The sequence below is a fragment of the Carcharodon carcharias genome, chromosome 7 (assembly GCF_017639515.1).
Source record: "Carcharodon carcharias isolate sCarCar2 chromosome 7, sCarCar2.pri, whole genome shotgun sequence".
Taxonomy (NCBI): Eukaryota; Metazoa; Chordata; class Chondrichthyes; order Lamniformes; family Lamnidae; genus Carcharodon; species Carcharodon carcharias.
Genome location: NC_054473.1, coordinates 191,196,954 through 191,223,693, shown reverse-complemented (window position 1 = coordinate 191,223,693; position 26,740 = coordinate 191,196,954). Strand labels below are relative to the sequence as shown.

Genomic DNA, 26,740 nt, shown 5'->3' with positions numbered 1-26,740 from the left:
TGATTTGGAGCATACTCTGGCATCTCGGTATCTTCCTTGATGTTTCTCCATTGTACTGTGGGGACAGGCAGTCCAGGGATGAGAAGACTTCTCCTGCTTCTCCTGACTGTGCCCTCTGGGGTGCCAACCAGATAGGACTAAGGTTGATCATTGTCCTTCCTGATGACAGTGCGCTCTCAAGGTCTTTAATCCAGACCTTGTCATCCTTTCGTAGCTGTAGCAAATGTCTGGTGCGGTGCCTTTTGTTGTAGGCGGAGTTTTTTTTCAGCAGAATTGAAAGTTGTGCCCATATGACTGTGAGGGCTTCATTTTCTATCACAGCATATCTTGTCTCCGTGTCCGACAGCCCTCTGGAAGCAACTCGGCAACTTCCATCCAGTTGTTCCTGGAATAGGGCCACTCCAAGGCCTATGGACGAAGCATCCATTGGTGTGGTGGTGGGCAGGGCTGGGTCATAATGGGCTAGAATGTCAGTGGGGAGCTGCATTGTTGATGTGAGTGAATGCTTGCTCTTGATGTGAGTTCCAGCACCATGCCCGGTCTTTCTTAAGCAGATGCAGATGCCAAATTTGGGAAACTGTTGCAGTTTTCACCATCCCCAAGAATTGCTGAAGGTATGGAATCGAGGATGGGGTTGGGAACTCGCTAAGAGCTTTAATTTTCTGTGGCTCTGTTGTGATGCCTTTATTGCCGATGATGTGGCCCAGGAACCGAATTGATGTTTTGGAGAACTCACATTTCTCATTGAGCGTCAGCCCTGTTTCCTGCGGGCACTCTAAGCCTGCTTTAAGTCTCTTGTCATGTTCATCCACTGTTGCACCGTGAACAATACATCATCCATGTGGCAAATGAGCCCTTGTAGGCCCTGCAAAATGACTGACGTTGTACGTTGAAATATTTCTGGCACGAGTGATTCCAAATGACAGACGGTTAAAACAGAATCTGCCAAAGGGGGTAATGAATGTGGGCAGCAGCCTGGATTTGGCATCAAGGGGAAGTTGCCAAAAGCCATTGTTGACGTCCAGCTTTGAAAATACTGTGCTCTTCAAGAGTTTATTTTGGCTTTCATCCACTAAGGATATGGGATGTACTTCTCTGGCTATGGCTTTATTGAGCTGTGTCAGGTCAACGCTGATACAGATGGGCCCGTTCAGATTTGGGACTGGGACCATAAGGTTGGCTGTGTGACTGGGGAGATGACTCCCATGTTTGTCAAGTCGTCCAGATGCTGCTGCACTTGTTTCATGAGTGGGTGTGTGGGATCTTATGTGGTGTGAATAGGTTTAGCATCCTCCCTCAATGTGACCTTGTATGCATTTTTCAGTCACCCAGTGTATCTTTACTTAGATAAGGGGCCTTTGACATGCTTGGCCTCACCATCCACCTCCAACACTCTCCACTGTCATCCAGCTGCATGAGACTCCACTCACCTGATTCCATTCTTTTCTATCAAATCATAGTCAGATTATCACTTGTAATATCTGCTCTTCCTGTCTCTGCATTGTTACCTTTGGTGTTCCCCAAGGATCTATCTGTGGCTGCCTCCTATTTCTCATCTATATGTTGCACCTATTCTAAACCATCCAAAAGCACATTAGTTTCCAGATTTATGCTGACAACACCCAGTTCTACCTCACCATTATCTCTCTCAAACCCTCCACTATTGCTAACAGGCTAATTGTCCAACATCCAGTACTGAATAAGGAGAAATTTCCTCCAACTAAACATGGGGAAAACTGAAGCCATCAATTTCAGACCATTTACAATCTCTGTTCCCAAGCTAGCTCTAAAGAAGAATCATATGGACTCGAAACATTAACTCTGTTTCTCTCTCCACAGATGCTGCCAGTCCTGCTGAGTTTTACTAGCGTTTTCTGTTTTCATTTCAGATTTCCAGCATCCACAATATTTTGCTTTTATCTGTTCCCAAGCTACTTGCTCCATCCCTCTCCCTGGCAACAGTCTGGAATTAAACCAGATTATTCACAATCTTAGTGTCATACTTGACCCTGAGATGAGCTTCTGACTCCATATTCACACCTTTACTAAGACTGCCTATCTCCACCTATATAACATTGTCCACTTTACCCTCCACCTCAGCTCATCTGCTGCTGAAACCCTCATTCATGCCTTTGTTACTCCCAGCCTTGACTGTTCCAACACACTCCTGGCTGGCCACTCACATGCTACTCTTCATAGGTCATCCAAAACTCTGCTGCCTGTGTGCTTACTCATTCATGCCAAGTCTCATTCACCCATCAGCCCTATACTCTCTGACCCTCATTCCCTCCGTGACCTTGCCCCTCCCTATCTCTGTAATCTCCTCCAGCCCAATGTGTCTCCAGGATATCTGTGCTCAACTAATTCTGTTCTCTTGAGCATTTAATCCCTCCAACATCAGTGGCTGTGCCTTCAGCTGCCTGGGCCTGAAGCTCTGGAGTTCCCTCCCTACACCTCTCTGTCTCTCTACCTCTCCCTGCTCCTTTAAAACACTCCTTAAAACCAAACTCTTTGATCAAGCTTTTAACAATCTGTCCTAATATTGTCTTATGTGGCTTGGTATCAAATTTTGTTTTACAATGGTCCTGTGAAGTGCCTTAGGACATTTTTATTACATTGAATATGCTATATAAATATAATTTGTTGTTGTTGATGAACAGTGGAGTGATTGCCCTGCGATGAGATTATGTTGAGGTTTGTCTTGCTCTAGGGGGCAGTAATGGTCCATTCCTGTGTGGAAAGGAGACAACATTTGAGGGAGGAATGCGGGAGCCAGCGATTGCCTGGTGGCCAGGACACATACCTGCAGGACAGGTGAGCACCTCTTCATCAGATGGGAGTATAATTACTGTGGTCTGCCTGACCTGAGCCCCAGCCCAGGATCATGCTAACGTGGTTCTGATAGGTGACCTGATAGAGGTCTTTAAATTATGAAAGATTCATGATTTTAGGGTAAACCTCTTTACCCATAAAATGGTGAAAATGTGAAACTCCCTCCCACATGGAGTAATTGAGGCAAATAGCAGTTCAGGGGAAGCTGGATAAACACATGAGAAAGATAGGAATAGAGGAATTTGTTGATGGGAGTGAGATAAAGTAAGGTTGGAGGAGGCTTGTGTGAAGCATAAACCCATGCATGGATTAGTTGTGCTGAAAGGCATGAATCTGTGCTGTAAAATTCTCTGGTACTCAGGTCTAGAGGGTGGGAGGGTAGGTTTTGGGGAATGCAGGCAGGTCTGGGGTGGAAGGCAGGTTTTGGAGTTGGGGGCAGGTTTCAGGATGTTGGGGGCTCTGGCAGGTTGTAATCTGTTTAAAGCTGTGAGGTAGGGAGTATAATTAATTAAGCATCGATACTAACAGCAATGACTGCTGCAGCTGATAGCAGAAGATCTGTTCAGGATTGTTCCTCTGCTTCACTTACTTGAATTTAATGGCGCACTGTGTCAAGAAGGCAGCAGAGAAGAGTCTGATTTAATCTGAAATGAGCTGGTGATGGGGGAAAACTGCCTCAGCTGCTGTTTGCAGATAAAAATCAACAAAGGAGTGAGTGAAGAGCTGGAATCGATGTGAACTCAGAGTTGGTATCTGCCCAGCAAACCTCACCATCCCAGCCACAGTCACTGGCTCTTTGTGTTCCAGTCAGGAGTACTGACAAGTTTAACCCTCTCAGAGAACGATGACCTGCTCCTTCCCTTAGTCTATATTGCAGATTGATGGAAATTACAACACAGGGAACCAGTCTGTGAGTGGTGTCACCACCCACACACCCCTGCTCACAGACCTCTGTCATTCTTTTCTGCGCCACCACACACACAAAATGCAACCCACTCACATGTGTATTACATGCAGATCCATGTATACACGCAAATGTACGCTGACACGCACCGCACGCACTTTCTTACATTACAACAAAAATACTTGATATACAAGACTTAGGGACAACCTGAGATCATGATAGGCACTATATAAATCCAATTCACACACAATAGTTAGGGCAGTATTTAGATGGAGGCGATGGGGATCTTGCCAGAGCCCTGCTTTGCCTCTTTTTGGGAAGGCCTGCCAAATTAAATACCAATCAGGCACTTAACCGGGCAGGGTTGGAAGTCCCGTCTGCCGAGAGTGCTGGCCAGTCAGAGGCTGGCAGCTCCTCGTTGCTCAGCAGCACCACTGGGAAAAGGATGGCTGCTGCCCTTACTGCACCACCCTGAAGCCCAGGATCCCCAATGGACCCAGCCACAGGTGAGTGATGGCAGGAGGGGAGTCATGGGGGAGGGAGTCGGCAGCAAGGGAAGGTGTGCACAGGCTTCCCCCCCACCACCTTTCCTGATTCCAGGTCCCTCAATCAGGCATTGATTGCTTTTGAGCGAGGGACCCTGCCCTCTGGAAGCTCACGGGCAACTCTGACATGGTTTACTTTTCAGGCTTCATGGTGAGTCCTCTGCCCGACGCTGGACATTAATCGTCCATTTAAGGGCCTCAGTTGTCAGCAGGGCAGGAAAGCCGTCCACTGACCTTCCCACCACGGATATAATCAGTGAGGAAGCGGAAAGGCAGTGGGATCCCAACCCAATAAAAGTCCTTCAGCCACCAAACTCACCACGGGGAAGGGCATTAAATTCCACCTTCAGAGTCTTGAAACTGATGCTTAGTTTGGTTTGTGGTTACAGGTCAGTCATCAGCTGGGCACTGTTATGGATCTGTTCACGACCAGCCTGACCCTGGCTGGGCTTCAGCCACCAACTGACCGGCAATTGGACGGAATTGACCTTTCACCTGTGCTGTTGCAGAATAAAATTATCAGCAGGTACAAGTCAGGTTCAGGGGAGCAGAGTGGGATATTTATCCTCTTAAAAATGATAAGTGCCCATCGTGGGGACAACTGTTAGAGCCTGAGCATAGAGAGAACACTTTTCACTGTAACACTGAGGTCAGAATCAAACATTTCCAGAGCATGTGTTAGATACAGAGTAAATCTCCCTCTACACTGTCCCCATCAAACATTCCCAGGACAGATACAGCACGGGGTTAGATACAGAGTAAAGCTCCCTCTACACCGTCCCCATCAAACACTCAGGACTAGTACAACACAGGGTTAGATATAGAGTAAAGCTCCCTCTATACTGTCCCATCAAACTTTCCCAGGGCAAGTACAGCACGGGGTTAGATACAGAGTAAAGCTCCCTCTACACTGTCCCCATCAAACACTCCCAGGGCAAGTACAGCACGGGTTTAGATACAGAGTAAAGCTCCCTCTACACTATCCCTGTCAATCACCCCCGTGACAGGTGAAGATTGCTAGATTTGATATAGACCACTAGGAACTGGATAGACCTGACTGATAGTAGGCCAGATTCCTAAGGCAACAGACAGAGGAGACGCTGGTTTCATCTGTCTGATCTGGATTTCAACCCAGACCCTGGGTATGAAGTTTACCTCAAGTTTACATAGACTTTAATAATATATTCTCCTTGCTTCCTAAGTATTGGTAGTTTCAGGCTTATTTTAATTCCAGGGTTTCACTGTCCATCTTGTATGTGTAAAACGTGACTTATCTGCTGAGAATATTGTCGCTCAGTTTTATTTCAGCTTTTCTTTTCTCACTGTTCAGGCCAGTGTTTTACTATCGAGGGAACGAGCTGATGGCTGTGCGGTTCGGACAGTACAAGGCACATTACTGGACATGGACTAACTCCTGGGAGGAATTGCAACAGGTGAGACCAATCCTCCACAGACTGAGGCGGGAGCAGGGAACTCGCAGGGAAACAGTCTTGATAACAAGAGGACAAAGGTGGGGGAAGACTCGTTGATATGGGGGTGGAAGGGAGATGAACCCCACACACAGTGAATACAGAGAGAAAGAAAGGGAATACTTGATATAATATATTGTCTTATCCCATCTCTCAGAAACACATTCTGCATAGACATTTAGAAATAACTCCGTGAAAGTGAAAACTCATTCATGTGCACAAGATCCCATCAACAGCAATAAGATAAACTAACTTTTTTGTGTTTCCGATGCTGTTGGTTGAGATTCGAGTTTGAAGGACTAGCCATTAGTATATAAACAGATTGTAAGAGCTTTTAGAAGTATATAAAAAAGGAAGGGAGTAGCTAAAGTAAATGGTAGTCCCTTAGAAGCAGAGACAGGAGAAATTATCATGGGAAATGAGGAAACAGCAGAGACTTTAAAGAATATTTTGTGTCTCTCTTTACAGTAGAAGACACAAGTTGCATACCAGAAATAGAGATAACCTAGGGGCTAATAAGGGTGAGGAAATTAAGGTAATTGATATCGGCAGGGCCTGATAATCTGTATCCCAGGGTACTAAAGGAGATGGCCATGGAAGGAGTGGATGCGCTGGTTGTCATCTTCCAAAATTCTGTAGAATTTGGAAAAGTTTGGCAGATTAGAGGATGGCAAATGTAACCCCACTATTTAAAAAAGGAGGGAGGGAGAAAACAGGGAATTACAGACCAGTTAGCCTAACATCAGTAGTAGGGAAAATGCGAGAGTCTATTATAAAGATGTGATAACAGGATCCTTAGAAAAGATCAAAGGAATTAGATAAAGTCAACATGAATTTATGAAAGATAAATCATGTTTGATAAATGCACCGGAGTTTTTTGAGGACATAACTAGCAGCAGAGATAAGGGAGAACCAGTGGATGTGGTATATCTGGATTTTCAAAAAGCTTTTGATAAAGTCCCCCATAAGATGTTAGTGTGTAAAATTAAAGCACATGGGATTGGGGGTAATATACTGGCATGGATTGAGAATTGGTTAGCAGACAGGAAACACAGAGTAGGGATGAATGGGTCATTTATGGAGTGGCAGGCAATGACTAGTGGCATACCACAGGGATCAGTGCTTGGGCCCCAGCTATTCACAATATATATCAATGATTTGTTTGAGGGAACCAAATGTAATATTTCCAAGTTTGCTGACAAAACAAAACTTGGTGGGAATGTGAGTGATGAGGAGGTTGATAAGAGCTTTCAAGGCCATTTACACAGGTTGTGTGGGCAAATACATGACAGGTGCAGTATGATGTGGATAAGTGTGAAGTTATCCACCTCAGTAGGTAAAACAGAATGGAAAAGTATTATCTAAATGGTGATAGATTGAGAAATGTTGATGTACAAAGAGACCTAGGTGTCTTTGTACACCAATCATTGAAGGCAAGCATATATAAAAGCAAAAAAACTGCGGATGCTGGAAATCCAAAACAAAAACAGAATTACCTGGAAAAACTCAGCAGGTCTGGCAGCATTGGCAGAGAGGAAAAGAGTTGACGTTTCGAGTCCTCATGACCCTTCGACAGAACTTGAGTGAATCCAAGAGAGGGGTGAAATATAAGCTGGTTTAAGGTGTGTTGGGGGGGGTGGTTTGGGTGGGGGGAGAGAAGTGGAGGGGGTTGATGTGGTTGTAGGGACAAACAAGCAGTGATAGAAGCAGATCATCAAAAGATGTCACAAACAACAGAACAAAAGAACACACAGGTGTTAAAGTTGGTGACATTATCTAAACGAATGTGCTAATTAAGAATGGATGGTAGGGCACTCAAGGTATAGCTCTAGTGGGGGTGGGGGGAGCATAAAAGATTTAAAAATATTTAAAAATAATGGAAATAGGTGGGAAAAGAAAAATCTATATAAATTATTGGAAAAAACAAAAGGAAGGGGGAAGAAACAGAAAGGGGGTGGGGATGGAGGAGGGAGGTCAAGACCTAAAGTTGTTGAATTCAATATTTAGTCCGGAAGGCTGTAAAGTGCCTAGTCGGAAGATGAGGTGTTGTTGCATTAGCGGAAGATGAGGCAAGCATGCAGGTGCAGCAAGCAGTTAAGAAGGCACATGGCATGTTGGCCTTCATTGCAAGAGGATTTGAGTACAGAAGAAAGGATGTCTTACTGCAGCTGTACAGGACCTTGGTGAGACCACACCTGGAATACTGTGTGCAGTTTTGATCTCCTCACCTAAGAAAGGATATTCTTGCCCTAGAGGGAGTGCAGCGAAGGTTCACCAGACTGATTCCTGGGATGGCAGGGTTGTCACATGAGGAGCAATTGGGTCGATTAGGCCCATATTCACTGGAGTTTAGAAGAATGAGAGAGGATCTCATTGAAACATATAAAATTCTGACAGGGCTGGACAGACTGGATGCAGAGATGATGTTTCCTCTTGCTGGAGGGGTTAGAACAAGGGGTCTCAGTCTCAGGATTCGGAGCAGACCATTTAGGACTGAGATGAAGAGAAACTTCTTCTCTCAGAGGGTGGTGAACCTGTGGAATTCTCTACCACAGAAGGCTGTGGAGGCCAAGTCACTGAATATATTTAAGAAGGAAATAGATTTCTAGACTCTAAAGGCATCAAGGGGTATGAGGAGAGAGCGGGAGTATGTCGTTGAGATAGAGGATCAGCCATCATCATATTAAATAGCAGAGCAGACTTGAAGGGCCGAAAGACCTACTCCTGCTCCTATTTTCTATATTTCTAAGGTTCTACACTTATAAAAGCATTGGAGAAACTCAATGGACTAAAATGCCTTTATCACAAAGGAATTGGAGTATAAGAATAAATGAGTCTTGCTACAATTGTACAGGGCTTTGTTGAGACAACACCTAGAATACTGTTTGCAATTTATTCTCCATATTTAAGGAATGATATACTTGCACTGGAGCTAGCACAGCGAAGGTTCACGAAATTGGTCCCTGGGTGAGCAGGTTGGCCCATGATGAGAGGCTGAGCAAATTGGGTATATAGAAGAATGAGAGGTGACCTCATTGAAACATTCAAGATTATGATGTGGTTTGACAGGATAGATACTGAGAGGCTTTTTTCCCTGGCTGCGGAATCTAAAACAAGGGAGCACAGCCTCAGGATAAGGGGCCAATCATTTATGACTGAGATGAGGAGAAATTTCTTCACTAAGAGGGTTGCAAACTTTTGGAATTCTCTACCCCAGAGGGTTGTGGATGCTCCATCATTGAATATATTTAAGGCTGAGATAGATAGGTAGATTTTTCGTCTGCCAGGGAATTAAGGGATATGGGGAGCAGGAGGAAACTGGAGCTGATGCCCAAGTTCAGCCATGGTCGTATTGAATGGCGGAGCAGGCTTGAGGGCCATATGGTCTTCTCCTGTTTTGTTCCTATGTCGGCAAGCTTTTTGAATAGTTCCAGTGGAGCTCTGCATTCAGCTAGGCCAGAATTTCTCCCACTATTTCACGCTTCATATTGTGTTCCCAATATCAATTCAACACCAACAGTCTGGAGCATTAATGACAGTTTTCCTCACTTCAAACTCCACAATTAGTCCCGTTGACCTCTGGGTTAGAGAGAAGTTCAAGTTCCCACTTCTGATCACTGTTCAGTGGTGCCTGGGTTAGAGAGGGGAAAATCAGCCAGGGTTCTTGCTTCTGATCACTGTCCAGTGATCCTGGGTTGGAAATCTCCACTCAGGATTCCTGTCCAGCGACCCCTGGGTTAGAGAAAAAGGAAATCAGCCAGAGTTTCTGATCTTGATCACTGTTCTATGATTCCCACTGGAAACATTCAATGTGGACACCAGGTGTAAACAGGATCAACTCAGCAGGTCTGGCTGAATCTGTGGAGAGAGAAACAGAGTTAACGTTTCTAGTTGAAAATTTGCCCAAGTTCTATTCTCAGCCCCTCAAAATCAGCTTGTCTCCAAGCATATTATATTATGGTCACTATCACCAATATATTCCCTTATTTTACTCTTATCCACTCTGGTTCATTCCCCATTATACATCCAATAAAAAAACCTTCCCTTGTTGGATTATTGGGTTAGAAAGGAGGATTGTAGGAACTCCATTCCCTTATCTCCTTTACCTACCTCTTCTGTCAAATTAATATCCTGGCAGTTGAAATTCCTCATGATTACCATTCTATGTTTTTCATTCAATTCTCTAATTTGTTTGCAAATTTCTTCCTCCCCCTTCCTTTCATATGAAATGGTCTGTAGATAACAGTCATTAGTGTGACTGATCCTTTATCATCTTTTATCTCTGATTGATCCTTTTTCACCTTTTATCTCTGCCCATATGGATTTTGATTTTGTTTTGCTGATCACTGCTTCCCTTTTTCTCTGCTGTCATTTTATCCCTAATCCATACTGCAAATCCATCATCTTTTCTAAATTTGTTAAACCCTGTAATTTTAATTCCCAGTCCTGATTTTTTTTTAAAAAAGCCATACCTCAGTAATCTCTACTACACGATTGCTTCTAGGATGTCTGTTTTGTTACAGAAACTATGGGCTGAATTTGATGGAGTCCACCAGAGCAGACTAGGTGGTAGGCAGGGTCACGCCTCCTATTCCCGTGTGGGAAAACTGACCCACATTAAGTTAGTGGTGGGAATGGGCTGATGCAGGAAACCTGCCCATCAACTAATTTGAACGAGACCCTTAACAGTCATTATTCCCAAGTCCACCAGGATTTTATAGTGGATCAGGAATTCAACTTAATGCGCATGGGTTTCCCATGCTTCCTGAAGTCTGTCCCAACAAACCCTGTTGGGTTTGCCAGTGGCCTCCCTGTTGCGGGTTGGGGGAGATTGGGTGGGATGTGGGGAGGGTGCCTATCAGGAAGATATAATAATTTTCATAATGTTATTGGAATTTATTGTAGAGCAATAGTGGGGTCTCAGTGAGTGTGTATGTATGACTTAATTGAATTAAAGGCAGCTGGTCTGAAGGCTTTGATGTAACAGAAGATAAGCTAGGTTTGAATTGTTAAGTAAGTAAACATGGGGGAAGTTTTAGAATGTAAGAGGTAAAGGGAACATTTGCATTTTAAATAAACCAAACTAGCCTGAATTCAAAGAAGGAGTGATATATAACACATAGCTAGGAGAAGTTAAAAATCAGTGTGTTTATTTTTCCCAAAGATTACTGGTAAAATTGGTGCTATGATAGATTTTATTATTAGAGAGGTAAAATCCAAAGACATAGTGAAACATGGGAATTTTCATTCAAAGAGGAAAATATGAATAAAGGAGAGAAGGCTGTGTGTACGGTTAGATGTCCTAAGATCTAACAAGCGGGAAAAGCCTTCAGCATTGAAGCCTCAAGCTGCTGTCTACAGAGAACTGAAGTTAAGGAAACTCACTTTGTATTCAACTGTTTCAGGGTATTGTGTGTTACTTTGCCTGGGTCTTTCAAAATCTGTGTGTCTCACTGTTGCCTTAACAAAAGTGTAACTGGGGGTTAGATTAACTAGGTGATTTAGAAGTTATCATAGTAGTAATGTGTAGATCTATGTATATTTTTTCTATCAATAAAAGTTTAATTTAGTTTTGTAAGAAACCTATAAGACTCGGTGGTCTTATTACTTCTGAATTCAAGGCACGCATCTCGAAATTTATACAAATTGCAAAACAGTTGTGGCAGTTGTTTCAAGTTTCCCTTTGGGATTTGAGCAGCTCAGCGTTTACCATTGGCTGTGCCGTAACAGTGCCTCTTTCAAAGGCACTTAGTGCCTGATTGAGGGACCCGGTATTAGGAAGGCAGTGCGCATTGAGAGCCAACCCCTGCTCCTTGCATCAGACCTCCCCAACCCTTCGCAAGCAGTCACCTTTCTGTAACCACCATCCTGCCATCACTCTCACTTGTGGCCTGGGTCCATCGTCGATCTTAGTTGGTACATTACAGGCAGCAGCCACTGCTTCCAGTGATGCTGATGGGCAATGAATAGCTGCCACCCTCTGATTGGCTGGCAGCTCTCAGGGGATGCAGGATTTCTGTCAACAGGGTCCTAAAACCTGAGGAAGGCCTGATACCACAGGAATTTAATTTGGTCAGGCACCCCCCCCCCCCCCAACAAACCAGAGTGATGTTCTCCAACTGGTGGGCAGGACCTGTGTCAGGAACACTAAATCCACGCCCGTGTGCATTGTTCCACAGAAATTTTAACAAGATTTCATCTCACTTTATGTTTAACCATCTTTTTAGACTCCTGTTCTATAACTCCAAGCGGTGGTGTTGTGGTTTTGTCACTGAACCAGTCCCAGAGACCCAGGGTAATGCTCTGGGGACTTGGATTCAAATCCTACCATGGCAGATGGTGAAATTTGAATTCAATAAACATCTGGAATTTGCAAAGCCTAATGACGATGAAACCATTGCTGATTGTTGTCAAAACCCATCTGGTTCACTCATGTCCTTTAGGGAAAGAAATCTGCCACCTTTACCTGGTCTGGTGTACATTTGACTCCAGACCCATAGCAATGTGGTTGACTCTTAAAATGCCCTCTGAACAAGGGCAATTAGGGATGGGCAATAAAGGTTGGCCTAGCCAGCAACACCCACATCCCACGAATGAATAAGTCCTCCCTTACTGTTTATATTTAGGCTGCCTACATTTCTTGTGGATCCCTCCCCCACCCCCCACTAGTTTAAAGCCAATGCCACTTGCCCATTTACCCTTTCCACAAGTGCAGGTGGAGTCCATCCAATTGATACAGCTCCTTCCGGTCCCAGAACTAGTGCCAGTGTCCCATGAAAAGGAACCCCTCTTTCCCACTCCAACCCTATCGCCACACACACGCCTCAGAGTAAAGGGAAGACCTTTTAGAACAGAGATGAGGAGAAACTTCTTTAGCCAGAGAGTGGTGAATCTATGGAATTCATTGCCACAGAAGGCTGTGGAGGCCAGGTCATTGAGTGTATTTAAGACCGAGATAGATAGGTTCTTGATTGGTAAGGGGATCAAAGGTTACGGGGAGAAGGAGGGAGAATGGGGTTGAGAAACTTATCAGCCGTGATTGAATGGTGGAGCAGACTCGATGGGCTGAATGGCCTAATTTCTGCTCCTATGTCTTATGTTAATTCTCCTGATCTATCTGCTCCAATGCCAATTTGCACATGGCTTGGGCAATAATCCAGAGATTATCCTTGAGGCCTTACTTTTTAAATTTAGAGCCTAACCCCTGATATGCTTTTCAGCAGGACCTCCTCCATAAGACCATAAGATGTAGGAACAGAAGTAGGCCATTCAGCCCATCGAGTCTGCTCTGCCATTCAATGAGATCATGGCTGATCTGATCCTCCCTGTTCCTACCCATGTTGTTTCTTCCAGCATGGACCACGTAAACTGGATCTACCCCTCGCTTTCAAGATTCCTGTCCAACCACTGTGAGGTACTCCTTACCCTGGTACTGGAGTTGGCAAACACCCTTAGGGATTCTCACTTCTTGACTGCAAGGATGCTATCTATCCCCTAATCGTAGGGTGTCCTTTCTGCACTGTGGCTGTCCTCCCTGCAGTCTTTCTCCATGTGTGTGTGTGTGTGTGCGTGCGTGTGTAGGGTAGCTTTTAGTTGGGTAAGAGTATTAAGGGATACAAAGCAAAATTGGGTAAATAGAGTTGAGGTACCGATTAGCCATGAACTAGGGGGAGATGGCGTGGTGGTCATGTCACTGGACTAGTAATCCAGAGATCTAGGTTAATACTCTGGGGGCCTTATCCCATTATGGCAGGTGGTGGAATTCAAATTCAACTAATAAAGAAATCTGGAGTTGTAAGCTCCATGAAACTATCATCAATGTTGTAAAACCTATCTAGTTCACCAATGTCCTTTAGGAAAGGTGCTGTCCTTTCCTGTTCTGGCCTACATATAACTCCAGATCCCAGCAATGTGGGTAGCTGTTATCTGCCCTCTAAAATGGCCCTACCAAGGCACTCAGTTCAAGAGCAATTCGGGATGGGCAACAAATGCTGGCCCTGACTCTCACATGTGCTGACCAAAGATTCTCTGATCCCTAATGTTCTCACTGCCCATATATTTTCAGAAACTAGTGACTAAAAGGCTCTGATAGAATCTTTCCCAAAACTCAAATGCATTTCATTTAATTTCAGGGAATTAACTTCTGCCCAGGACAGAACATAACGGGTGTCACAACACATGATCAACAGGACTGCACCATCCAGCCTTTGCTCTTCCACCTTGGGAGGGATCCTGGAGAGAGATATCCCATCAGGTGAGTGGGAGGGAGGGAGAGAGGTTCAGGTTTCAGCTACACCTCAGCCTAGTGACCAGAGAAAGCAGAAAAAGGAGGTTTTTTTAAATGTAATTTGACTATGCTGTATGATCAGCCCTGTAACTCACTCCTGGGTGTATGTTAATTTATATGTAAATCCCCCGAATCGCTCGATTAGATTCCAGCCTGTAACTCACTTCACAGAATCACAGAATCTTAACAGCACAGAACAGCCCATCATGTCTGCACCAGCTCTCTAAATGAGCATTATGACCTAGTGCCATTGCCCTGCCTTTTCCCTGTACCCCTGCACCTTCCAGATATGTTATTCTATATATAACCCCACATCCCGACCAAACCCATGAATTATATTCCAGTCTGTAACTCACTCCCGGGTATCTGTTATTCTATATATAAACCCCCCGAACCCCTCGATTAGGTTCCAGTCTGTAACTCACTCCCAGGTATCTGTTATTCTATATATAAACACCCCGAACCCCTCGATTAGATTCCAGTCTGTAATTCACTCCCGGGTATCTGTTATTCTAAATGTAAACCACCCTGAACCCCTCGATTAGATTCCAGCCTGTAATTCACTCCCGGGTATCTGTTATTCTAAATATAAACCACCCTGAACCTCTCGATTAGATTCCAATCTGTAATTCACTCCCAGGTATCTGTTATTCTAAATATAAACCACCCTGAACCCCTCGATTAGATTCCAGTCTGTAATTCACTCCCGGGTATCTGTTATTCTATATATAAACCACCCCAAACCCCTCGATTAGATTCCAGTCTGTAATTCACTCCCGGGTATCTGTTATTCTATATATAAACTCCCCAAGCCCCTCGATTAGATTTCTTCACTTCCCTTTCACAAACTATTGTGGATTCTGCTTCTGACCTGTTTCTGGTTGGACATCCCATGTCCCAAAAGCCCTCCATGTAAAAAGAGAAGTTATCCAAGGTTAGCAGACCAGCTTTTATTTACTGGAATTATTCAACATGATTTGTTTAATGAGCATTGTGAGCTGTGTTCGGCAATGAGATCTCGTCTTGATGTCTGAAGATGAGTTTTATCAGACCACACAATGTTTCATGTTACACAGTTAATGACCTGAGATTACAGACAGGGTCCGGCTTCCTCTGACTATAATTCTCATCGTGCAGGTTTTCCCACCAGGAGTATGAGATGATGATGAGAAAGATCACAAACATTGTGCAAAACCACAAAACCTCCCTGCTGCCAGGAGAGCCACAACTCAATGTCTGTGACCGGGCTGTCATGGTGAGTGGTTAGAATCATTGCTTATAACAAATGTTCAGCACAAAAGAAGTGAGAATATTGATTATCAACCCCAGCATTTTCATAAAAGTTATTAAATACCCGTGGCGGTGCTGAAAACAGAACTCTACCTGCAGCATCACTGCCACCTGCTGGTCACAAATTATATTGTGTGTGCTTCACCTGGAAAGGAACAACAAATCAATAAACATCTCATATTTCCCAATCCCCCCTCTCTCCCCTCAACCAATACCCGTTGGCTCTCCCCCCAGCCATCTCTCATATCCTTCCTCAGCCCCACTGTCTGTACCAATGTCCCCCTCCTCATAAACCCCCATCCCATCCACTCACCTCCCTATATGTTCCTATATCGTCAATCCATAAGTCATCCTTGCTCAGAGAACAGCTTGCTCTGAGTTAGAAGACTGGGTTCAACTACCACTTCAGCACAAAAATCTAGGCTGACAAGGAAACACTGCACTGTTGGAGAGGCAGTATTAAGGGAATGCTGCACTGTCAGAGGCTCAGTACTGACAGGCACTGCACAGTCAGAGGGGCAGTACTGCAGGAGTGCTACACTGTCAGAGGTTAGTTTCAGTTGAGATGTTGAAGCGGGGTCTCGACTGCCCTCCCAGGTTGTTATAAAAGATCCCAGAGCACTATTTTGAAGAAGAGCTGGGAGATTTCTTCCTGTCTTCTGGCCAATATTTATCTCTCAACTGATATCATTAAAGTAGATTATTTGGTCGTTATCACTTTGCTGTTTGTGGAATCTTGCTGTGCTGAATTTCCTGCTCTCTTTCCTACATCAAGTCATAACAGCACAGAGGGAGGTCATTCAGTCCATTGAGTCAACGCCAGCTCTCTGTGGAGCTATCCACTCAGTCCCATTCTAACAATTTATTTCTGTAGCCCTACAAGTTTATTTCCCTCCAGCCCATCCAATTTCCTTTTGAAATCAATGATTGTTTCTGCTTTTACCACCATCGGAAGCACTGAATTTCTCATTGTGTAAAAAAAAAGTTATTCCTCACATCCCTTTATCTCTTGACCAGGACCTGAAATCTGTGACCTCCTAGTCTTTGTACCATCAGCCAATGGGAACAGATTTTCTTTATCTATCTTCTCTAAACCTGTCATCATCTTGTCCACCTCCATCAAATCTCCCCTCAATCTCCTTTGCTCCAAGGAGAACAACCCCAGCTTCTCCAACCTAACCTTGTAGTTAAAATCCCTCATCCCTGGAACCATTCTGGTAAATCTCCTTTGCACTCTTTCAAGGACATTCGTATCCTTCCTAAAGTGTGGTGACCAGAACTGGACACAATACTCTAGTTGGGGCCTAACCAGAGTTTTACAAAGGCTCAGCATAACTTCCCTGCTTTTGTACTCAATGCCTCTATTTATGAACTCAAGAGTCAATATGCTTTACTAATCACTATAATAAATTTGACACCTCTCCATATGCTGGTGGTGTAGTGGTAATGTCACAGGACTAGTAATCCTCTGGGGACATGGGTTCAAATCTCACCATGGCAGCTGGTGGAATTTAAATTTAATTAATTTTTTTAAAAATCTGAACATTAGTCTGAGTAACAGTAAACATGAAACTATCATTAATTGTTATAAAAACCCATTGGTTCACTGGTACCCTTTAGGGATGGAAATCTGCCATTGTTACCTAGTCTGGCCTACATGTGAGCCTAGGGCAATGTGGTTGATTCTTAACTGCTCTCAAGGGAATTAGGGATGGGCAACAAATGCTGGCCTTGTGAATAAAAAAAATATCCTGCCACCTTCAAAGGTTTATATACATGAACCCTCTGTGCCTGTACATGCTTTAGAACCATTAAGTCTATATTGCCTCTTCTTATCTCTTCTGCCAAAATGTATTACCTCACACCTCTGCATTAAATTCCAAATGCCACTTGTCTACCCATTCGGCCACCTTATGTATGTCCTGTTGCAGGCGATTGGTATTATGCTCACTGTTTCCCATTCCTCCAAGGTACCATCAGCTAATTTTGAAATTTTACTCTGGTTTCCAATACCCAAGCATTTACATATTTACCACAACTCACTGTTTTCTGTCCTTAGGACAATATTTTATCCAGATTGACACTGACATGCCTATTCCATGATCTTCAACTTTGTTTTATGGCATTTTGTAACACATTCTTAAAATCCATATTAACTATATAGGCATTCCCCTCATCAACCTTCTCTGTTAACTCACCAAAAATCCAATTAGACTGGTCAAACACAATCTACCTTTCACAAACCTGTGTTGCCTATCCTTACTTAATTCAAAGCTCTCTAAGTGCCTATTAATTTTTTTCTTGATTATTATTTGTAAAACCTTACCCACTACTGATGTTAAATTGATCGATTTGTAGTTGCAAGGACTGATCTTACACCCTTTCTCAAACAAAGATGTCACATTTGCCACTTTTCCAATTCTTTGGCACCTCTCCTGCATCTAGGGAAACTTGGGAGATTATGACAAGCCCTTCCACTATTTCTACCCCACTTCCTTTAGCAATCTGGGTGCAAGTCATCTGGACCAGGCAACTTATCCACTCTAGGCAGAGCCAGCCTTTCCAGAACATCCTGCCTACCAATTTTCACCCCATCCATTACCTCTACCATCTCTGCTTCTACCAATAGTAAACACTGATACAAAGTACTCATTAAATATTCTAGCCTTCCCTGCGTCTTGAAACATATAACTCTTTGTCTTCCATAAGCCCCACCTTGTCTCTTACTATCCACTTACTGTTCACATGTCAATAGATCATCTTTGGGTTCCCTTTTATGTTAGCTGCCATTCTATTCACATATTTTCTTTTTGTCACTCTGATTTTCCTCTTCACTTCCCCTCCCAAATTATTGTATTTGACCTGGTTCTTGTTTGAAGAATTCACCTGATATGTGTCACAAAGCCTTTTTATTGTTTCATCACATCCTCTACCACCTTCATCCCCTAAGGGGTCCTGGCATTGGTTCCCCTACCTTTCTCCCTTGTTAGAATGTACCTAGCCTGTAACTGAAATATCTTCTCCTTAAAAGTCATTGTTCTATTTTACAGTTCTTCCTGTCAGTCTTTGAAGTCCTTCATTGGCTGTGAAGTGTTTTGGAAATGCAAATTCATTCTTTTTCTGTTTTACCCATCCACCGGTCTACCATGTCCCACAATTTATTTTCTCTCTTGAAACACTAATATGACCTGACCCCCATCTACTTCAGAGTTCTTAGCTGGGAACATATTCCACCTGATTAGTCTTTGGATGAAAAGTTTCCTGATGTTCCATCTTAGTCCTGATTCGCTCATTTTTAACCTGTGCCCTCTGAAATTTGAATTGTCACCACAGGGAACAAATAGTATCTCAACAGCATCCTAATCGTAACAAACACAAAATGCCAGTCAGCATTAAGCAATGATTTTCCAAAGGAGACTTGATAACAGCCTCTTGTCACTACCCCAAAAAACTGCTTTGAACTATGAACTCAGTGTATTGCTATACTTGAGCTATTGGAGTCAGCTGGCACAAACATACGAAATAGGAGCAGGACTGGGCCATTCGGCCCCTCGAGCCTGCTCTGCCATTCAATAAGATCATGGTTGATCTGTTTGTGTTTTGAATTCTACATTCCCATCTACCCCTGATAACCTTTGATTCCCTTCCCTAACAAGAAACTATCTACCTCTGCCTTAAAAATATTCAATGACACCGCTTCCACTGCCTTCAGAAGCAGAGAGTTCCAAAATCACACAACCCTCAGAGAGAAAAACGCGGTTTCCTCTACAGTGGAGAGACCAAACGTAAACTGGGCGACCGCTTTGCAGAACACCTGCGGTCTGTCCGCAAGAATGCCCCAAACCTCCCTGTCGCTTGCCATTTTAACACTCCACCCTGCTCTCTTGCCCACATGTCTGTCCTTGGCCTGCTGCATTGTTCCAGTGAAGCCCAACGCAAACTGGAGGAACAGCACCTCGTCTTCCGACTAGGCACTTTACAGCCTTCCGGACTGAATATTGAATTCAACAACTTGAGGTCTTGAGTTCCCTCCTCCATCCCCACCCCCCTTCTGTTTCTTCCCCCTTCCTTTTGTATTTTTTTTCCAATAATTTATATAGATTTTTCTTTTCCCGCCTATTTCCATTATTTTTAAATCTTTTATGCTCCCCCCACCCCCACTAGAGCTATACCTTGAGTGCCCTACTATCCATTCTTAATTAGCATATTCGTTTAGATAATATCACCAACTTCAACACCTCTGTGTTCTTTTGTACTTTTGTCTGTGACATCTTTTGATGATCTGCTCCTATCCTAACACCGCCCCCCCTCCACTTGTCTCCTCCTCCTCCTCTCCACCCCCCCCCCCCCCCCCCCCCCCACTTCGGCCAATAAACCAGCTTATATTTCCCTCTCCTTGTAAAGAAAGATTAGTTCTGTTAAAGGGTCATGAGGACTCGAAATGTCAACTCTTTTCTTCTTCACCGATGCTGCCAGACCTGTTGAGTTTTTCCAGGTAATTCTGTTTTTGTTTTTTATCCTTACTTTTATGTTCAATTCCTCTGGTAATAAAGGATAGCATTCCATTAGCCTTCTTAATTACTTGCTGTACCTGCATACTGACTTTTTGTGACTCATGCTCTACAACACCGAGATCCCTCTGCACCTCAGAATTCTGCAGCTGTTTTCCGTTTAAGTAATACTCTGCTTTTTTGTTCTTCCTACTAAAGTGAACAACTTCACATTTTGCTACATTATAGTCGATCTGCCAGATTTTTGCCCACTCACTCAACTTATCTATATCCATTTGCAATCTCCTTATGTCCTCTTTACAACATACTTTATCTATCTTTGTGTTATCTGCAAATTTAGCTACCATGCCTTCACTCCCCTCATCTAAGTCATTGATATAAATTGCAAAATGTTGAGGTCCCAGCACAGACCCCCGTGGAACACCATTCATCACGTCCTGCCAATCAGACAAAGACCCATTTATGCATACTTCCCCTGAGCCGGGAGTGCGCCCCTTAATGTTGAACGGGCAGGTTCATTAATTGGCTTAATTACTTTTTTAAAGGCCAAGTGGCCATTAACAGTTCACGTGCACACAGCCGACTTGGCTGCACCCCTGCCACACTGAAAATCTAAATGACACGGGGTGATGTCGGGACACACGCCCGACGTCACCCTGCATCATTTTATGCATCGCGAGCAGGCCCTCCCCCTACTCGCCGACAGGAAGATACAGCCCAAGGGAATTTAAGAAAATGAACACCAACGCATCTAGTACCTCATTAGCCATCTCTTTTAAGACCCTAGGATGAAGTCCATCTGGACCTGGAGACTTGTCAACCTGCAGCTCCAGTACTGCTTCCCTAGTGATTGTAATTTCACCAAGTTCCCCTCTCCCTTACAGCTATTACTGGAATGTTTTTGTAACCTCTATAGTGAAAACAGAAGCAAAATATTTGTTCATTTCATCCGCCATTTCCTTATTGTCTACTATTAACTCTCCACTGTCACTCTCTCATGGACCAACGCTCACTTTACTTACTCTTTTTCTTTTTTAAATACCTGTAGAAACTCTTGCTTTCTATTTTTGCATTTCTAGCTAGCTTCCTCCCATACTCTAATTTCTTACCCCTGATTTACATTTTAGTCGTTCTCTGCCATTCTTTATATTCTGATTAATCATCTGTCCTTCCACTCCTCTTTGCGAAGTTATGTGCTTTTTCCTTAAGTTTGATGCTTCCCTTAACTTCTTTAGTTAACTACAGATGGTGGGTCCTCACATTAGAATTTTTCTTTACAGTAGGAATATACTTATTCTGAGTATTCTGAAATATCCTTTTAAATGTCTGCCACTGCTCCTCAATTGATCTATCCCCTTGCACAGTAACCCAGGTAACTTCAGCTAGCTCAGCTTTCATGCCCACACAGTTGCCCTATATCTCAGTTTCAAATACTAATCTTAGACCCACTCTTCTCCCTTTTAAACTGGATGTAAAATTCAATTATATTGTGGTCACTGTTACCCAAGGGTGCCTTCACTCTGAGGTCATTAATTAATCCTGTCACATTACACAATACCAAATCCAATATTACCTGCTCTCTGGTTGGTTCCAGAACATGCTGCTCTTAAAAAAAAACTATCTCAAACGTATTCAATGAACTCCCAACGGAACCCAACATAACTCCCAACGGAACTCCCAACGGAACCCAACATAACTCCCAACGGAACTCCCAACGGAACCCAACATAACTCCCAACATAACTCCCAACGGAACCCAACATAACTCCCAACATAACTCCCAACGGAACCCAACAGAACTGTCAATGAGTGAGGAAGGGAGTAAGTGGGCAGTGTGAGTGCTCAAATGTCAATTTTAACAGCTTCTTTACATACAAAGGTGGCAATGAATGGACTGTATCAGGGGAAGGTAACTAAAGGGAGGATGACTAAGGGCAGGGTGTGTAAGGGGAGGGTGAGTAAATAGCGATGTTCGGGAAGTCATTAATCAACCTCTTTCATTTTCTCTCATCAGAATTGGAAACCTCCGGGTTGTGAAAAGCTTGGCAAATGTCTGAAAATTCCCCGATCTAACCCATGGAAATGTAACTGGCCGCATTAACATCGCTGACAGGGATCAAATTTATACTGTTCACACTGGTCTCTAGAGAGTCCGAATCAACATCCCCAGGAGAAACATACCCGAGTGAGAGTCAGCACCTTCAGGAACTGTCCCCCAGTGAGTGTCAACACCTTCAGGAACTGTCCCCCAGTGAGAGTCAGCACCTTCAGGAACTGTCCCCCAGTGAAAGTCAGCACCTTCAGGGTCTGCCCCCCAGTGAGAGTCAGCACCTTCAGGAACTGTCCCCCAGTGAAAGTCAGCACCTTCAGGGTCTGCCCCCCAGTGAGAGTCATCACCTTCAGGAACTGTCCCCCAGTGAGAGTCAGCACCTTCAGTAACTGTCCCCCAGTGAAAGTCAGCACCTTCAGGGTCTGCCCCCCAGTGAGAGTCAGCACCTTCAGGAACTGTCCCCCAGTGAGAGTCAGCACCTTCAGGAACTGTCCCCCAGTGAGAGTCAGCACCTTCAGGAACTGTCCCCCAGTGAGAGTCAGCACCTTCAGGAACTGTCCCCCAGTGAGAGTCAACACCTTCAGGAACTGTCCCCCAGTGAGAGTCAGCACCTTCAGGAACTGTCCCCCAGAGGGAGTCAGCCCCTTCAGGAACTGTCCCCCAGTGAGAGTCAGCACCTTCAGGAACTGTCCCCCAGTGAGAGTCAGCACCTTCAGGAACTGTCCCCCAGTGAGAGTCAGCACCACCAGGAAATGTCCCCCAGTGAGAGTCAGCACCTTCAGGAACTGTCCCCCAGTGAGAGTCAGCACCTTCAGGAACTGTCCCCCAGTGAGAGTCAGCACCTTCAGGAACTGTCCCCCAGTGAGAGTCAGCACCTTCAGGAACTGTCCCCCAGTGAGAGTCAGCACCTTCAGGAACTGTCCCCCAGAGGGAGTCAGCCCCTTCAGGAACTGTCCCCCAGTGAGAGTCAGCACCTTCAGGAACTGTCCCCCAGTGAGAGTCAGCACCTTCAGGAACTGTCCCCCAGTGAGAGTCAGCACCACCAGGAAATGTCCCCCAGTGAGAGTCAGCACCTTTATGAACTGTCCCCCAGTGAGAGTCAGCACCTTCAGGAACTGTCCCCCAGTGAGAGTCAGCACCTTCAGAAACTGTCCCCCAGTGAGAGTCAGCACCTTCAGGAACTGTCCCCCAGTGAGAGTCAGCACCTTCAGGAACTGTCCCCCAGTGAGAGTCAGCACCTTCAGGAACTGTCCCCCAGTGAGAGTTAGCACCTTCAGGAACTGTCCCCCAGAGGGAGTCAGCACCTTCAGGAACTGTCTCCCAGTGAGAGTCAGCACCTTCAGGAACTGCCCCCCAGTGAGAGTCAGCCCCTTCAGAAACTGCCCCCCAGAGGGAGTCAGCACCTTCAGGAACTGTCCCCCAGTGAGAGACAGCACCTTCAGGAACTGTCCCCCAGTGAGAGTCAGCACCTTCAGGAACTGTCCCCCAGTGAGAGTCAGCACCACCAGGAACTGTCCCCCAGTGAGAGTCAGCACCTTCAGGAACTGTCCCCCAGTGAGAGTCAGCACCTTCAGGAACTGTCCCCCAGTGAGAGTCAGCACCTTCAGGAACTGTCCCCCAGTGAGAGTCAGCACCTTCAGGAACTGTCCCCCAGTGAGAGTCAGCACCTTCAGGAACTGTCCCCCAGTGAGAGTCAGCACCTTCAGGAACTGTCCCCCAGTGAGAGTCAGCACCTTCAGGAACTGCCCCCCAGTGAGAGTCAGCACCTTCAGGAACTGTTGCACATTGAGAGTCAGCACCTTCAGGAACTGTCCCCCAGTGAGAGTCAGCACCTTCAGAAACTGTCCCCCAGTGAGAGTCAGCACCTTCAGGAACTCTCCCCCAGTGAGAGTCAGCACCTTCAGGAACTGTTCCCCAGTGAGAGTCAGCACCTTCAGGAACTGTTCCCCAGTGAGAGTCAGCACCTTCAGGAACTGTTCCCCAGTGAGAGTCAGCACCTTCAGGAACAGCCCCCCAGTGAGAGTCAGCACCTTCAGGGACTGCCCCACAGTGAGAGTCAGCACCTTCAGGAACTGCCCCCCAGAGGGAGTCAGCCCCTTCAGGAACTGTCCCCCAGAGGGAGTCAGCACCTTCAGGAACTGCCCCCCAGTGAGAGTCAGCACCTTCAGGAACTGTCCCCCAGCGAGAGTCAGCACCTTCAGGAACTGTCCCCCAGTGAGAGTCAGCCCCTTCAGGAACTGTCCCCCAGAGGGAGTCAGCAACTTCAGGAACTGTCCCCCAGAGGGAGTCAGCAACTTCAGGAACTGTCCCCCAGAGGGAGTCAGCAACTTCAGGAACTGTCCCCCAGAGGGAGTCAGCACCTTCAGGAACTGTCCCCCAGAGGGAGTCAGCACCTATGGGGACTTCGGACTGATTTGCTGTACTTCCATTGAATCTGAAATAGTGGAATTGATCATCAGGAAGAACTTCAAGCATTGTCTGGACAATAATAACTTAGTTAACAGCAGTCAACATGAATTCTGAAAGGGAGAATATCCGAGAAGGCCAAATTAGAAGTGTTGCACCTTGTCTAAACAGTAGCCACCTTGCATTTTATGAATTGAGCTGAACTAGACCTGGGAGTCTTTGGCCCACTATCAAACATGTCTAACCAATACAGAGCAGCAGTGCTAACCAGGGAGACTAAGGAGGTGGACGTAACAGCAGAAAGAGAGATGAAGGCAACTAAGATAGAAAGGGGAAGATATCTAATAGAAAGGGAATTGTGCCAGAGAATTTGCTAATAAGTGATGTGATTTCTATATTTGAAAAGGAAGATGGAACAAGTTCAAAAAAACCATGGACCAGTTTGCTTAACATCAATGGCAATTGGAGGTGGGCAGCAAATGCTGGCTTAACCAGTGATATTGACTCATAGATGTAATAAAGAAATATCTAGAAACTGAAAACATGAGAGAAGTCAGCACAGATTTCAAAAGTGAAGGTTATGCTTGACCAACCTTGCTGATCTCTTTGAAGAAGTAACAAAGAGTAGACGAGGGTAATGAAGTAGATATAATGTACTTGGATTCAAGGGCCTTTGACAATGTACTATATAATAGATGCCTGGCTCCAGGTGAGAGCATGTGGATTGGGGATAAAAAGCAGAATGGATAGCAAGCTGGCTGATAAGAAGGAGAAAGGAGTAGAAGGATATCTTGTTGAGGGTTAAATGAATTAGGTGGGAAGAGACTTGTATGGAACATGAATATCAGCATCGCCCTGTTAAAGCAAATGACTTGTTTCTATGCTGTAAATGGTGTGTAACAAAGCTAATAGAAAATTAAACCTTAAAGCCCAAACAGGAGGCTACAAGTCAGAGGAAGTCATAATCAAAATGTCTAGGGATCTAAGATAAAAGCAAAATATTGTGGATGCTATTGTTGTGGTGTCTTTGATGAACGGACCACAGGAGACTCAGGTACAGGTTACGATTGTTTATTCGAGCAATTGCAAGGAGGGCACCATCTCAATGCAGCTTGAGACAGTACTCTGCTAAACTACAAGTGTTCATCATATTTATACATTATTGGTCACGTACAAGAACAGTTTCCAGATTTCGATCTTGTCAACATATAGGTTTACATTAAACAGACAAGTCTCTGGTACGAAGGTACATGCATCATCTGACCCCACTTTCACCCAGGCAGAGACCTGCCTTCCTATCTAAGCTGGGGCCATCTGTCCTTCCCCTAGCTGTTGAAGAGCACATTTAATCTATGTTATTGCCATCCTCTGACTCCAGTCTAACTCCCAAACTTCCCAATCTATCATATTTACATTCTTCTTCGTCCAATATGGCCTTGCTGATGCTCGCAAGCCCTGAGAATGTGCAAGGTTCAGCATTGTCTCTGTCCCAGCCTGAACTTTAAATGTTAACTACTTAGCAATTGTGGTTCTGCATGCTGGGATATTTTAAGTCAAGTCCCTTGACCATTACTGTATTCCTTTATTTCCCCTAACAGTCCCCCCTTCTGGTTCTTGGCTTAGCCCAAGGTAGCCAACTACAATGGTGCCTGCTCCCCCCCCCCTTTATGCACCGCCATCCATTGATGCTGGCCAGTCATCCAGCTTTGGCAGGTAAAGGGTACGGGTACTAGTCAAACCTTCTGTATCATCTGGTCCTTTAATCCAAACCTCTGGCTTACCAGATTCCTACTGCATCTACTAAAACTCCCCCCCAGCGCCACCTTTTTTGTGAATTATGGGTGCAATGAATCAAGTATGTTAGATACATAACCAATATCAGCTGAAGTATAACTAGGGCATGGGAGATAATCTGAATCCAGGGGTGTATCTGTACGTTCGAGCCCCAGTTCCACAGATCCTCCCACCATTTGGAGGAATCTATTTGTTCAATATCCATCTTTATGGCTCTAACCTGTTGCTGCAGTGTATAGGAAGTTCTGTACATCTGCTGAGCCTGTCTCCGAATCGCAGTGAGATTCTCTGGTAGTAGGGGAATTTCATAGGAAAACTGGTTCAAATACTGTGTCAGGTTATCCTTAAGGCTTTCTTTAACCTGAATAGTAGTCGTTCCTCTCTTGTATATTTCAACCAGTTCCACCTTCCCCACCCTTGCTGGCACCTGTGGGTGTAGGCACACTGAATGATTGTGGATTGGGCATATCTGGTTACCCCATACTGGATTCTTTCCTGCCACGTGGTGATACAATATCTCCCATTCCCTGTATATGCAACATTGGTCGGTTCTTTTGCAGCCCATATAGTTTCCATTGTACAGTTTGTGGCTGCTTTAAATCCACACTTCACTACCTCCGTCTCATATATCGGATGTGCACATACTACTGCAG

General features: G+C 44.8%; 1 protein-coding gene across 1 annotated transcript in view; it reads left to right on the top strand.

The window, feature by feature from the left end:
* Positions 1-22,137, top strand: part of galns (galactosamine (N-acetyl)-6-sulfatase) — a 98,356-nt gene extending 76,219 nt beyond the window's left edge. Inside the window, exons 9-14 of the mRNA XM_041191579.1 lie at positions 2,711-2,814; positions 4,671-4,807; positions 5,612-5,714; positions 13,883-14,004; positions 15,175-15,292; positions 21,852-22,137. Of these exons, the coding sequence (XP_041047513.1) occupies positions 2,711-2,814; positions 4,671-4,807; positions 5,612-5,714; positions 13,883-14,004; positions 15,175-15,292; positions 21,852-21,938 (671 nt within the window). The 3' untranslated portion in view covers positions 21,939-22,137. The remainder of the gene's footprint in view (positions 1-2,710; positions 2,815-4,670; positions 4,808-5,611; positions 5,715-13,882; positions 14,005-15,174; positions 15,293-21,851) is intronic.
* Positions 22,138-26,740: the final 4,603 nt, after the last annotated feature.